The following is a 14,663-nucleotide window of genomic DNA, read 5'->3' as shown; positions in this document are numbered from 1 at the left end:
TGTACGCTCTTTGATGGAAAGAAAGATGGCGTTTACTTACCCACAGCTAGCTAGACACACACACACACACACACACACACACACACACACACAAAGTCCACCGAGGGACACATTGCGTGCATAGGGAGGGTATGTTTGTGAGTTTGTTTATTGCAATGTACTCTATATAAGTCATTCTACACTATCAGAAAAGGTGGTTGCAGTGTTCAGAGCACATTTTCATGTTCGTTACATCCTTGTATGTAGAGGTGTTGGCAGTGTAACGGTCCAACTCATTTGTTATCAGAGCTCCAAATAGTAGCAAGCGGACACCCCTGACAGTAGCACGTTTATTTCAAACGTCCACACCCTGATGACACACATACACACACACATGCAAAAGCACACAAATATAGCCATCCATTGTTTAACCAGCCTAACAGACTTTAAAGGTTTCAACCGTTACTCTGTTTATGGTGGTTTTTATCTAGCAAAGATAGTTGTCCCACCTGTTCCTTATCTGCACACATGCACACACATTCATATTATTTGGAAACAGACAGTACAAATAAAACTGACAGATACAGTAGTTTAGCCCTGGGTAGCACTGTTTTTGTTTTTTACTGTGGCAAAGCGATCTTGCAAATGACATTTGTCCTGAACTTTGATAAAGAAACACTGTTAGCACCGTTATTTGAATGTTTGTCTAATGAGTCCCACTATTTGCCCCTCTTTCTCATGTGCATACAGGTTTGGATGACAGCCTACAGCAGTACGTGAGCAACTTTGAGCGGGAAAAGATCAGCGGGGAACAGCTACTGAAGATCACGCATCAAGACCTGGAGGAGCTCGGCGTGGCCAGGATCGGACACCAGGAGCTGGTGCTGGAGGCTGTAGATCTGCTCTGCGCTCTGGTCAGTAGATCTCCATTGTTGAGCGTGTGCATGGCTGACTGCATGTGTATCAGCAGGGGATATTACATACTTACAGGACCCGATCGTATCTTTAGGTAACAATTTGTAACAATGCAAGAGCCTCTCTTTTAGTCATTGACCCTCCCCCGCTCTGGCTCAGTAGTTTCTGGTCCGGCAGCTAAAGGAACCAGCGATGCAGAAAGGCTCATAATTTCCCACAAAGCTCAGCGGGGTGTAGAGGCAACACAACACATGAAGCAGCCCGAGGACACTGGGGTACAGTAGCGTCGATGGGGTCAGACAGGCCCGCGGCTTGATTTGGCAGTTTGAAACTGTGGGAGATTATCAGAGGCAGTTAATGGTAGCTATCATGTAGATACGAGTGACAGTTTGATCTGTTTGATAGATAAAATGAGAGGTCTTTCTCTCTGCCCTCTCTCCCCTCTCTCCCGTCAATGTTTAAGTCTGATTCACACCCAAAATACATACATACATGCTTTGTTTTTTTTGCGTCTATTCTCTCAGATAAACTGACAGAAATATTAAGCAAGTCATCTGTTTTATTCTCACCTGAGCTGCCTCTCTTGGTTCAAATAAAAATCACCTCTTTTGCTCTTATTAATCACCGTGGGAGTGCACCAGCTGACCCGATGTCCATCATCACAGGTCCTAGAAGAACTGCCAACAAAAATTTCTTTGCCTTCAACTAGCGAGCATGAAAACAGCGATGAAAACTGTCCGTGTTCCAACTGAAAGAGAAACAGGTTTTCCAGCAGATGGGATCGATTTGGAGTTTTATCACTTCCTGTGCCATAAAAGTCCCAGATTGTGGTCCCTGCGTTTTGATCAGTGTCAGCATTTCTCTCTTTATGTTCTCTTAAAGTTCTTTACATTCAGCATTTGGGGCATGGTTATTTTTACCCTTAAGAAACTTAGCCGTGCAGTCTTTTCTCTACTGCATAAGGCTGTATCTTGTATTGATGCTGATCTGAAAGCTGTAGGTCAAACAGGTTTGATGCAACATATTTTGGTTCAAAAAGATGTGATGTCTGTCAGCGTCCTTCCACCTTGGCACGCTAAAGCTATGGATGAGTTTGCTAGGATCCTGTGGGAAGCACCGTGTGGTTGGCAACCAAGTCTCATCCGTCTCATGATGATTTCTTGGCTCCTTTGTGTGAGCTTGGGTCACAATCAATGAGCTTTATAGGCTGCATGACAGCTACTGGTTGTAACCATGAACCCTGTGCCGAACAATTTCTTTTGATGACAGCTTTGTACAAGTTTAGTTGGGACTTGATTCATATCTCCACTTTGACCCCTCTATCATCGCACAGACTCTGTCTTTCTCCCATTGTGTCTCAGATGGGACATAGTCAGCCTGTCGTCATATATTCTGGAAATCATCCTCCTTGAGAATTAGATTGTATTTCAGAAAGAGATAGTAAATGAAGAGATGTCTGTTCTCTACCTGTTTATGTTCTTCATCTTCTCTACCTGTAATCATTGGAAGTGGACACATGGAAACACTTGTAACATAAAGGATTGCCTCTTTTGTTTTGATAGATTTACTCATCATAGCTTATGTACCATATGGTACTATACAACCTGTGATCCATAACCTCTTTTTTACCATCACTGTAATCAGGCCCAGATTTTTGTTCACCCCTAAGACCTTGGCAGTGAAATCTCAAACAATCTTCTCCTCGACCAGCTTCATAAATTTGGCCTTCAAATTTTGGCCTGCCTCAGCATGGTTTTGTTATTTTAAGTAAACCCCTTTCCTCGCATGTGAACCTTTCAAAAGGTGCAGTGAGTGATTTGTGTGTTTCCATGCACTGTATAGTTTTATGCACTATAGTAAAGAAGTATACGGCGCATTATATCTTCAGCCTCCCGCTCTGTTCCTTGAAACTTTGGACGAGGAACGGTGGACTCTCAGTAACCCCTCACCTCTGACTGTAGCAGTGCAGCTAAATGTTTTTTGTCCGTTAGGGGTTTCCTTATTAAGAATGAGGCCTCAGCCTCCCACTGGCCCCATGGGAGGAAGTAAGGCCCCGATTCAATTAGCTTTAACTGAGGCAAGGTCACCGCTACCAACAGAAACACAGGCCACCAGCACCCGAAACCCCCACGCTCCCACATACTTTTCACTCCCCCCACTTTCTCCCTCCCTCTCTCTTTTGTTTACTGTTAGGTCAGAAACTTCCTGTTGAGGCAGTAGCAGACATCTTTCTTACACTTTTTTTTTCTCACTGATGTTAGTAGATTTGCTCTTGCATTTTAGATGTTAATGCATGTGTGTACGTAGTAAAGATTTCACCTTATCATAGTACCTTTTTATATATCGGCGCTGAGCTGTCCTGTTAGCAAACCTAAATCATGATGACTGATGGCCTAACATACTGCCCCACAGCCCTAAAGGAAACATTCATACCCTTCTACCCAAAAGCTATCAAGAGCAAACTGCTGTCCAGGGACAAAGAAAGAACATTTCAATTAATTTTACTGGACTTTTCTGAGCCATGATGTCTTTTGCAGAGTCAGTGTAGAAACCCAACACTTCTTTATTTTTTCTTACACTCCAGCGACCCACTCAAAGACTAGCACTCCATGATATTCACATATACACATTATGACTCCAATGGCCATTGAGCATACAGAATATGACAGATCATCTGGCCATATCATGTGCCACAGAAGAGCTATAAATGTATTTTACTATTGCCGAGGGGGGAATCTGACCTAAGGTATCATGTAACACTTATCCTTAGATGGCACGTTGTAGTTTATACATGCAACAGACACATACACACACACAAACACACTCTCTCTCTCTGTCCAGGCTACAGACCTTTGTATCTTTTACAGTCAAGTCAGATCTGTGTAATGCCTGTTGCAAGGGCAGGAAGTGCTGTGTTGTGATAACCGTTCTCCATTTCACCCAAGGACACTTATATCAGTATATATTCCCTTCAAAGAGCCCCAACTGGAGCATACACAAAACGCCTCTGCCGTCTTGATTCTAGATTAACTGAATGCCTATAAAAAGACACTGAAGGAACGTAAATTTGGCTTGAAATGTTGTTGCGAGAATGAAAAATTGCATTTGATTGGAACCACAGATTTTTTTGCTCAAGCATGGTTTTTAGCTCAGCTGGCAGTGTGGGACAAAAGCTCTCTGGACATCTGTGGGCCAGTCAGAGCTGCTGTGACTGTGTGATTAGCCTGCTAATGAAAAAGCCAGGAGAGACGTTTGATCTGGAAATACTGCCTTTGTGCTGAAGTTCTACTTTTAGTGTGTGAATGGCAAAATGAGAAACCAAACCCTCAAACACGCTCTTTTTATTCTGTATAGGCCTTAATCATGTTTGCTTATCTTTTATGATGTTTCAATAATCCATTCCGTGTCAAATGTACCGTGAGCAAAGCTGCCTGCAGCTTCTGTTTGACTAGTACAATTATTCCAGTCATTCCTTGAGGATTGACATGAGTGAAATGATTTGTATGTTTTTTAACTCATGTTGGAAAGAGGCAGTGGAATAAAAGTAGACACTAACCACTTGCAGATCTCCCTTGTTGTTTGCCAAACACGTGCCATTTTACTCATTGCAAAGCATATTTAGCTCCTGGCACATCACACATAACAGCAGCATTGCTGGCAGTGATGCAACACCCTGTAAGCTGATATTTACCCGGACAAGAGCCAGGCTACCCTTCATCTGCTTACCTTTAACAAACAGTTTATTCCAAACCCATTCATTCAAATAAAATATTAGTCTCAGTCACACACTTTTCTGCGCAAGAAAAGATGCATGCTGTTTGGTTCACAGCTGGCTTGTACTGTACTTAGTGACCCGTGAAGACACACAGCTTGACTCTTTTGTGCATGTGAATCAGCTATAAATTAGAGGAATGCAATAGCAGGAACTTGCCCAGGCTCAAGAATGCAAACTTTGCTCCGCTTGATAGGAGTCAGGTGATGGCATATGCACACCCTCACCGTATGCCCTCGCGAGTCCTACAACAAGCCCGAGCTGCCCAGACAGACAAGCACACTTAAATCATATCTGTCAAGAAATGATTGCAGCCATTCTTGTACAGGACAGAACACGCTTTCTCGAGAATAAGACTTATTTAAAAAAAAGCAAGGACCTCCCAAGTTTATATTCTGCAGAACAGTTGTTGTTGTTTAAAACTTGGTGAAAGGGTGGGTAGAAGTGAGTAACATAGACTCTGCTTCAGTCACGAGTGTGTGCACTTTCCATTTTTGTTTGTCATGTTTTAAAGTGGGAATTCATTTACTGTTTCAGAACTATGGGGTAGAGACAGATAACCTGAAGAATCTGGTTGTGAGGATGAGAGCCGCCACCAACAGCCTGCACATGGCCACGTCTGATCGCAGGAAAAGCCCTGCGTACGATGGCAGCACCTCACGCAAGCCACCCAATGACTTTCTTACCTCTGTGGTGGAGCTGATCGGGGCTGCAAAGAGCCTCCTGGCTTGGCTTGACAGGTAATAACACTTTATCACCACCAACTACCTGTACATTCTGAATCAGGTCAGTTATCAGATGGGCTGCCATGAGGCCACTGCTTACACTAACTGCACATACACGTACATTTTGGTTGTCAGCTTACCTAGTGATAGATATACAGACGGGGGACAGATTAACGGAAAAACCTGAATAAAAGAGTGGAGAAACATATTCAGTGCAGATGCCTCCATGCATCAATGTTCCCACCACCATCTCCATGAGATAAAATGATATGAACTTTCATCTTCAAATCTATTTAGCGTTTTCTGTGATTGTCTCTGATGCAATTGTATATTCTGTCATTTTGTTATGTCTGGCTATGTTTGTTTTTCTTTCTATCTGCTGTATTCTGGTCTATCTTGCAAAAGAGATCTTGATCTCAATGAGATTACCTGATTAAATAAAGGTTATATATATATAAATGGAGGAATAGTGTTTATCCCTCAAATAGAGTTGCAAAGACTTGGCAAGGAGCACTGGAGCTCTTCTGAAGGCTTGTGGTAGCCTGACTCCATACTAAGACAATTCATGTCGGTGTTTCCTTTAATTTAACACCTATCTGTGTATATATATATATATATTTAATCTCAACTGGGGGCAGGTGAAATAAATAATTCCTTTTGTGGATGTGATGGCAAAGCAGATATAGTTATTCATTTGTGGAATAAAAAGAAATTCCAAAAAAGTCAGCAGTAATCACTGGCATGTCTCCATGTTGCTGGCCAAGTTAACACTATATACAGTTTCAAAGCTGAGATGCAACCCCCCTGTGAGCTGAGATTGGACAGGAGCTGGCAGAGTCTCCTATGCTCTCCTGCTGACCTGCTCCAAAACACATTACACCATAAAAGCAGAGCATACTAAGCAGGTTGCCAGGATTAAGTGTTAGCTGGCTGAAATTAAGCTTCTGTTTTTTGACAGGCTTGGCTAAAGTCAGTATAGTGATGCCATGATATAAATGGTATTTGTGATGTTGAGATGAGAGATAACTGAAGTTAACATTTTTTTTTACATATTTCCATTAAAAAAAATACAAGTGTAAGGTTAATTAGCTAAGGTAATTTTTCACCAGTTTATTTTTAAATCAACACATGGGCCTAACATAAATAAATCTACTGTTATGTCAGTTTATAGAGAGTTTATTCAACATTTCAATGAATTTACATAAGTCGGAGAGAAAAAAAAGTCGACAGAAATTGAGATAAAATGGCACCAGAACTGTAACATTCTTGACTTACAACCAAATCTGTCTGTGGCCAGTCACCCAAACACACAGTAATGAGTGCAAGGTTCACTGGGTCTATTGTTAAGCTCAGAGTTAGTAGCTTATAGCTCACTCCATGTCATACAGTATGTCTCAAGTATATCTGTTTTATAGCATTTTCATAACTTGACAGTTTGGAGATAAATATCAAACACTGTTTTTATATACTTAGATTTTGAACTGCGCAGTTTGAGTGAGTGAACTGAAATTTCAACACAACTCTAACTCTGCAGTCTATCTCTAGTCCATAATGTTCTCTTTTTCCTTCTTTGTCTGCTTGCAGGACGCCTCTTACAGGGATCAGTGACTTCACAGCCACCAAGAACAAGATCATTCAGCTGTGCCTGGAGCTCACCACCACAGTTCAACAGGTCTGCACGCTAGTTAGTTCAACAGCACATGTGTAGCCAGCCCCCAGGAAAAATACAGACATACACACAATAGCTTTTTCCACTGAGCACATACCCACCCGGGGGTACAGACATACAGGATAAAGTGTAGGAGAAGAGAGTTATGGGAAATGTGGTTTGGCAGCCATGACATAAGCCTGAAGCCAGCAGTCTGAACACATTACTGCAAATGCTGATGTTTTCCTTGGGATCTTTCCTCCTCACGCTGGCTAATGAGGAGACCCCTTAGTGCGGGGACGTTTAATGGTGAACGTCGCTTTTGTGTTTCCAGTTTCATAAAACCCACTGGCGCTCTTTTAAAGGTGCCTGCCAACATTCCCCAGGCTGCCGTACTCCCTCAGCCATGTGGTTCCTGTTTTGCTTCTCCAAGATACTCGCAATGGGAGACCAAACTGTCTGAAAGCACTTCCTGTGTGTAGGTTTAGTGCAGGGATGAGGAGGTGGTCTGTCTGACTGCTGGATAGATGGCTAACTGTGAAAGCAGAGCATCAGCATTCATCCAATCCAATCCAAAAAAATATATTTCCAATTTTCTGCAGAGAATTGCTCTAGCATTGCATCATGATACAGTTTGTCTACTTTTGTCAGTTTCACACAACCAGTAGTGGTTGGTCAGACATTCATCTTAAAGAAAAGGCTTTTTCATCACTATCAAAGTAATTAGTTTTTATGTAAAGTTTTTTTTTCCCCAAAGCCTGTGTCTTAAGCATAGCTCATTAAGCAACTCATTTTACACTGCCAGTGAAAGTGGTCGCCGAAACTGCAGGTGTCATTTTTAGAGGGTTATTGCATCAAAATAAATTCCTTTCCCAGAGTGCCTATTTCCTCACCAGTGTCTGGGATTTCAGCGCCTCCGGTGATTTACTGTGGATGTCTCGGTCATGGTCATCCAGCAGAAGTGGGGGGTATACATTTCCCACACTGCCATGTGAAGTACAGAAGTTATGGTGTAGAATAAACTCCTGATAGGTGCTGAAAGAGTCTTGCAAGACTGGAGCAATTAGTTTCCTCTAACAACCCGTGGAGAAATGCAGTTTGGTTCTTAACTGGTTTTAGACAACAATAGAAACATTGATGAGGAGGCTCATTTCCAACCCATCCCATCATTTCATCACAAATTCGCAAGAGTCTCGTCTTCCTTTCATATTTGTTTGGAGCATTTGGGCTGTTTTTAATAACTACTGACCAGCATATGAGCTGCTGGTTAATAAAATAGGTTGCACAGGAGACTGCCACAGTGCTTAGTTTTTATTACGGGGGAGGATGGCATGAGGTTTGCCCAACTCGTTCATGAACTTCAGCCAAGAATCAGGGCTTTTCAGATCACACAATTTATGTGTTCTGCCTGAATGAAGTCTGTGTGTACACACACAATAGGACATGGCTATAAAACTGTGAACGCATCACCCATTTTGGCTGACCTATCAGCGTGGAGGTCATTCTTTTCAAAGAACCCATTTTTCATTGATCCCTTCTGTCTTTTGTCCATGCTTCCAACTTCTCAACTGTTGACTCAGATATGAATTTTTTTCTCTCTATTTTTAGCAGAAAAACTGAGATTCCATTATTTAAACCAAAGCCTAAAATTAAACAAATACATGCAGCATATGTTGATACCATATGAATAACAGGATGTTAGGAGGCCAAGTTTAAAGTGTTGCAGTCATGGCTTTTATTTCCCATTGGTGTAAAGTCAGTCCAGGTCCCCGCACTGTGCCAGCACCCCTCTCTCGGCCACTTCATTGCTCGACCATGCAAATCCGCTCTGGTGGCAGATCAAAGGCCCAAAGAGCTGCACACAGAGAGTCATCTGATCCACACCGGCCGTGGGATCAAGTCCATAACGTGAGGGATCAGTACACCCGGGGAATTGTTCCTCAGCCTCTCTCAGTTCTTAGTTATGATCTGGCTTCTGTCTGTGAGAGAGACTTTGGTTTTGACAAAGATATGGGATTAATTTGGATTTCATGAACAGATCTTAGACGGATTATCTGCAATATTGGCTTCACATGATTTGATGGTACTATGAAATTATGTGCCAAGCAATGTCTGCAGCACACAATGATACTGTTTTGTTTCAAGGCTTCTAAACACTGAAATATGTATTTTTAGCTCATCCCCTTTGGCTTAGTCAACAGTGTAGTCATCCAAACATGGGGCAGTCTCTGAAAGAAATATGCAGTTACATGTTTACGCAAGCATGGCCAAATTCTTTCTGTAACCACCATAAGTTCTTGGCTGACTTTAGGGAATATATTGATGGAAACAGGATTTTGGGACCAATATATGTCAAATGAAACCTATTATGATTGTGTTTTTTTCCCCCACTTTATGTTTATACTGGCTTTTCATTTTTCCCCAAAGTAAGGGGAAATGTGTCAAAGGCATGTGTTTGTTACACAGATCATTTTAGAAATTCTTAGATCTATCAAACATATTTAGAGAGCATAAGATATACTCTGCTTTGATGTGAAGCCATTGCTTGTGGCCACAGAGAGTCAGTCAAATCTTGTCAATGCAAATAAACCAACTGTATGTCAAGCCAAATGCATTTGAACACAGACGCCCCCCTTTAGCACAGTGGAATGTACAAGCTATAGAAATATGGATAAACTTGCTCGACCCCCATTCAGTGTCTGCACAATGGATTTACAAAGAGCAACAGAGCTGGCTTTGTACATAGCACATGCCTATGCATGCCTATGCCTAATACTATGAGGGCTACAACACCAGTTTTCCTATATTTTGTATCAGGCTTGTGCCTTGCGAGGGCTCTCAAGAAATAAGAGACTTGTTTGAGTTGATTCTTTGTGGTCTAGTTTTGACAGAAGCGTTTCACCTGTGTTTTGATGGACGTGTTCCCTTGTGGCATCTCAGCTTAGAGTCAATTTCATAAACAGACAGGGGCCCCCCACATGCACAGTAGACCCCCCTCCTTAACCCAGGCCCCTTTCACCACCAACAACACAGTTGTCAGGGGAGGCTGTTGCCTCAGCTGTGTCCAGTCCAGCTGCAGTCTATGAGCACTGTGTTGGGACACATGGAAGGGAGGGTGGTCAGTCTCCCAGCTGACTGTGCAGAATTGGTCAGTGGGTCCTTCTCCAAAACAATCAGAATCACAGCTACTGTGCCTTGTTGGACTTCCACAGACCCCTGCCTCCACTAGCCCACCCACTTAATGTATCATATAACTGTGGAAACCAGCAATGCGTCCAAATCTTTGCAGAGGACCAAAGCACTTTTTGGATGAAGGGTTTCTGAACATCATTAGATATTTTACCCAATTGTTCCCCACCGTGTCATCTGAATATTGTATGGTATTTACGTTCCAATATAGTTAACTGAACCAAACAGGGCATTATGCAATTACAGCTACCCCAGAATTTAGGCAGAGACGTAATTTGAACCTCAAATCTGTTTATTTGTGGCAGTTCTCCATTTTTCTCAGTTCTATATCTGGAATGTTGATTATATCATATTTACCCAACTCCTGTACTGCCCTACAGAGCCAAACCGCAGTGACTACAATTTTGGTCAAAATTGAGTTACGACTGAAATTGAACTTTTAAATGTCTGTTTTATCTTGTGACAAATTGTCCAAGTTCAGCCTTGCTCTATCTTAGAGAAAACACAATGTAAAAATTGCAGTAACTACAAAATCCAACCAAAAACGAAGGCAAACCGCAGTAAGTGTAGTTACTGCGCTCTGCCTTGGTTTCTCAGAGCTTCGGCTACAGTTACTGCGGTCTGCGACAGCCGTCCAAATTGTTAATGAATGAGGCTTCAGTGTCTGTAAATCCCATATTCTAGCCAATTTCAGGACAATCCAAAGAAGGGAATCTTTGTGTTCTCCACTGGGAACTCTTACTTACTTTATATGTGTGGTATCAGCTAATCCAATTGTTGTAGATAGTAATCATAGTTTGGATTTCACTGTGCTAGCACTAGCTAGCTAGAAAGGACAAGAGAGTGCACTGACATTAGTTTACAGACTGAAAGCCTCCTCCCCCCTCCCTCCCTCTCTCTCTCTCTCTCTCTCTCTCTCTCTCTCTCTCTCGTATATTTTAGGGGTTACAGGGAGCAGATAGTACAACCATAATCAGGTGTTACTATGCACACTACGTAGCTAAGTCATAATTTATATAACTTCAACTTGTTATCGATACAGCGAGCATTACAACAATTTTAAAGGTTATGAAGACAGGAACTTGATTATATTCTATAAGAGCATATATCTAATTCTAATTAGGTTTACTTAGTTTTACAATTAAAATAAATACATCAAGCCAACTTAATAGATTAAACTTCACAAAATAATACTTGAAGATTGCTTGAATTATTCTTAATTACTCATCAACTTACAATTTTTAAACATGCAATCAATAAAACAATTAAATACAGATATAATGAGAAATCAAATTATATTTAGATTTTCCCAGGAAGAAGTCACTAAGATTGTAGTTACTGCACTTTGCCTTTACACTACCTATATGTCTGGTTTAAGGTAATACAACGGCAGAGTGCTCTATCTGCATATTTGGGTCAAATAATTGGCCATGATTTTTAGCGATGAAAATTATTTAAAGAATACACATTTAATAAGAACATTACCACTTTTATGCCTGTAACACATTTGTTTGGACAGTCAAAAAACTTGGAAGCCATTTTTTCCTCAGTTTCATTGATAGCGTAGCTACTGCGATTTGCCTTTGTAGGGCAGTATACCTTTTTCTCTCTTTATCCATTGAATAACCTCTTCCTCTGCCCCGTTGTTTACTGCTCACAAGCCTAATCTGTTATTTTTCTTCTGTGTAACAGGACTGCAGTGTTTACGAGATGGAAGAAAAGATCCTGGAAGTTGTAAGTATACTGGATATATCACTTCTCTTCGTTTCCCATGATGTAAACTAAATGAGACCCAGAAGTCCCTCTATAGGGGGAAATGGTCTGTTTGATCGTTTGGGTAAATGTCTTTTTACACAGAGATTGTGTGACATGCTCTCAGCAGCAAGGTCAGTTTTCTGAGTGAATAGAGCAAACAGTTCTAAAGGATTGCCAGTGGAGGAGGCGGCTCTAATACGCCCCGGTCATCAATCAGTTTTCCTGTTGCTGACACTCTCCAGACTCCTGGGGTGAACGCTGAGCTTCCTCTAGCACTCTCAGTAGTCTCTTTGTCACTTAACTTTGTTCACAAGATTTTGCGTTCTTCTGCTCTTGTCTTTGTTTTTATCTTTTGTCCCCATCTTTTGCTTACACTTATTTCCTCTCATTCTCTATATGTCTCTTTCGAGTTCTTCCATAAGCTCAACTCTACACAAAGTGGACACCATGTGTTCAAAATAAAATGTATGTGCCTGACAAGAGACATCACAGAAAAGACACCACTAATGAAGACAAATTGGAGTTTTGTCCTAAAAAAAAAAAAAAAAAAAGCAAGGCATGAAGGAGAAAGAAGGAATGTGTGCACCTTATTCATTTCAGTGTTGTGTGTGTGCACTGGTACATCTAGTTAATAGCACACTAATGGTCCCTTTTAGCCCATTAAGCCTTGCACTAAACTTCAACATACACACTCACACAGAGGCATGTACACAGGGAGTAAGACAATTAAACCAAAGTACCTGGTGAAGAACAAGGTCTCTGTGTCACAAGTGTAGCAGTAACCTGCTTTGTTCCACCCTGTAAAACACAGTGCCTCCGCTGGTTATTACAGGCACAATGCACCATCAGACCACTCACAATCACTGGGAGAAGTTTAGTCTTGTGCTTCTCATTTATTCATTGATCACTGATGCATTTTGTTTTGCCTTTTTCTTCACAGTCTAAGATTTTGAACAGCATCTGTGATCAGACCGTGAGAACCACCTCAGACCCCCTGATGAGCCAATCCGCCTGCTTGGAGGAAGTCCAGCTGACCAATATCAAACCGGGCGAGGGTCTGGTAAGGAATGCTGGAAGATTTTTTTTTTTTTTTTTTTTGTCTTCCTATTTTCAACCCAAAACTCGCTCCCTGTTTCTTGGGTTCGCAGGCCAGGAATGCTTGCAATGCGTGTGAAATTGTGACCCTCACATGTCTTTCATACATTTCTCTCCCTTTGGGAATATTATATTTTCACTGAAAACATAAGTAAAGTTTTCTTGTGGTTTTCTTTTGGCTCAGGGTATGTACATCAAGTCTACCTATGATGGGTTACATGTCATCACTGGGACCACAGAACATGTAAGTATGACAACATTATGACCATAACAATGCATTCAGCTATTAGTTCCACATCCATCTGCTCTCTTTCCATGTAGGAAGAGAGATGGACTGATTGTATCACAGAATGAAGAAGCCTAGTAGTCTTAAGTCCAGTTTTTATCATCAGATTTGGCATTTCTTGTGAATTCCTTTATCATTGCAGTTTTTTGCATCACACTCTTAAGTAAAATCATCTAATATTTGTTTAAAGAACACTCATCCTCCTCCTCATCTTGCTCTGCATACTCCTCTTCCTATGCTGAGGGCACACTGAGTTGTAGTATCTGAAGGAGTTCTGAACTGCTCATTCGTAAAGGGAATTGTTTGTTTCTGCACTCCAGAAACCAGTAAATATCACAAACAGCCTCCACAAACAAAAAGTCCTACCTTTCTCCACAGTGAGGCAGCTATTCAGTGACTAATGCTCCAGCATCACTGTCACGGTCGGATCCTCACGCCTCCGTACCTTAATTGTGAATCAGAACCTGAATCATCACCAATAATGACTAGTTAATCCGGTTTGACATCTGTGCGACATGAAAAACAATTCGACTGATATTCATACACGCAGAGAGTGTTTGCATTTTCTCATGATTTGTTTTTAGAGTGTTCAAGTATTTTGCTCTTTGAATGACAAATTAAAATGCAGAAACAGTTGTAATCAGGCAAGAATAGCACTATAAATTAGCTTCCTAATTCTACAAGGTTTTGTTAATAGTAAAGACTGGCGTATGCTCATAAAGAACTAGTTCATACAACATTTCATCTGACCATGACAGTAGGTAAAAGTGTTTATAGCTGTTCCCTCACAGGCACAATGGAGGCAGGGAGACACAAGGCTTTTCAACCCTCCGACAAACACTTCTGTCTGAGTATACTGGTGCTTTAAGTTTCAGGCTTTGATCTGTCCTGTGTATGTTTGTTCTTTAGTCACCTGCAGACCTGACCAGGAAGATCCATGCTGGTGATGAGGTGATCCAGGTTAACCAACAGACAGTGGTGAGATTCTTTTTTTATGTCTTTGCATTTTAAAAGTGGTAACTTAACTACACACTACAAATATTAATGGTATTGTGTGTGTGTGTGTGTCTGTGTGTGTGAATGTGTGTGTTCACATCCTGTATTCCAGGTGGGCTGGCAGCTGAAAAACCTAGTTGTCAAACTGAGGGAGGACCCCAAAGGTGTGGCTCTACTCCTTAAGAAGAGGCCCACAGGCACAACAGGTTTCACCCCCGCCCCTCTCAAGAACATGCGCTGGAAGCCCCCAGTACCTCAGGTACATACACATATGCGCGCTCACACAAAACACTTCCTTCTTTT

At 41.5% G+C, this 14,663-nt stretch overlaps 1 protein-coding gene across 1 annotated transcript in view; it reads left to right on the top strand.

Annotated features, from left to right (window-relative positions):
• Positions 1 to 14,663, top strand: part of LOC137200303 (connector enhancer of kinase suppressor of ras 3-like) — a 49,922-nt gene that overhangs the window by 16,153 nt on the left and 19,106 nt on the right. The window contains exons 2-9 of the mRNA XM_067615010.1: positions 730 to 893; positions 5,204 to 5,406; positions 6,976 to 7,063; positions 11,921 to 11,962; positions 12,924 to 13,043; positions 13,263 to 13,322; positions 14,274 to 14,342; positions 14,473 to 14,619. Of these exons, the coding sequence (XP_067471111.1) occupies positions 730 to 893; positions 5,204 to 5,406; positions 6,976 to 7,063; positions 11,921 to 11,962; positions 12,924 to 13,043; positions 13,263 to 13,322; positions 14,274 to 14,342; positions 14,473 to 14,619 (893 nt within the window). The remainder of the gene's footprint in view (positions 1 to 729; positions 894 to 5,203; positions 5,407 to 6,975; positions 7,064 to 11,920; positions 11,963 to 12,923; positions 13,044 to 13,262; positions 13,323 to 14,273; positions 14,343 to 14,472; positions 14,620 to 14,663) is intronic.

Source organism: Thunnus thynnus, chromosome 16 (assembly GCF_963924715.1).
Source record: "Thunnus thynnus chromosome 16, fThuThy2.1, whole genome shotgun sequence".
Classification (NCBI taxonomy): Eukaryota; Metazoa; Chordata; class Actinopteri; order Scombriformes; family Scombridae; genus Thunnus; species Thunnus thynnus.
The sequence above is the reverse complement of the archived record's forward strand: the minus strand, read 5'-3'. Positions and strand labels throughout refer to the sequence as shown.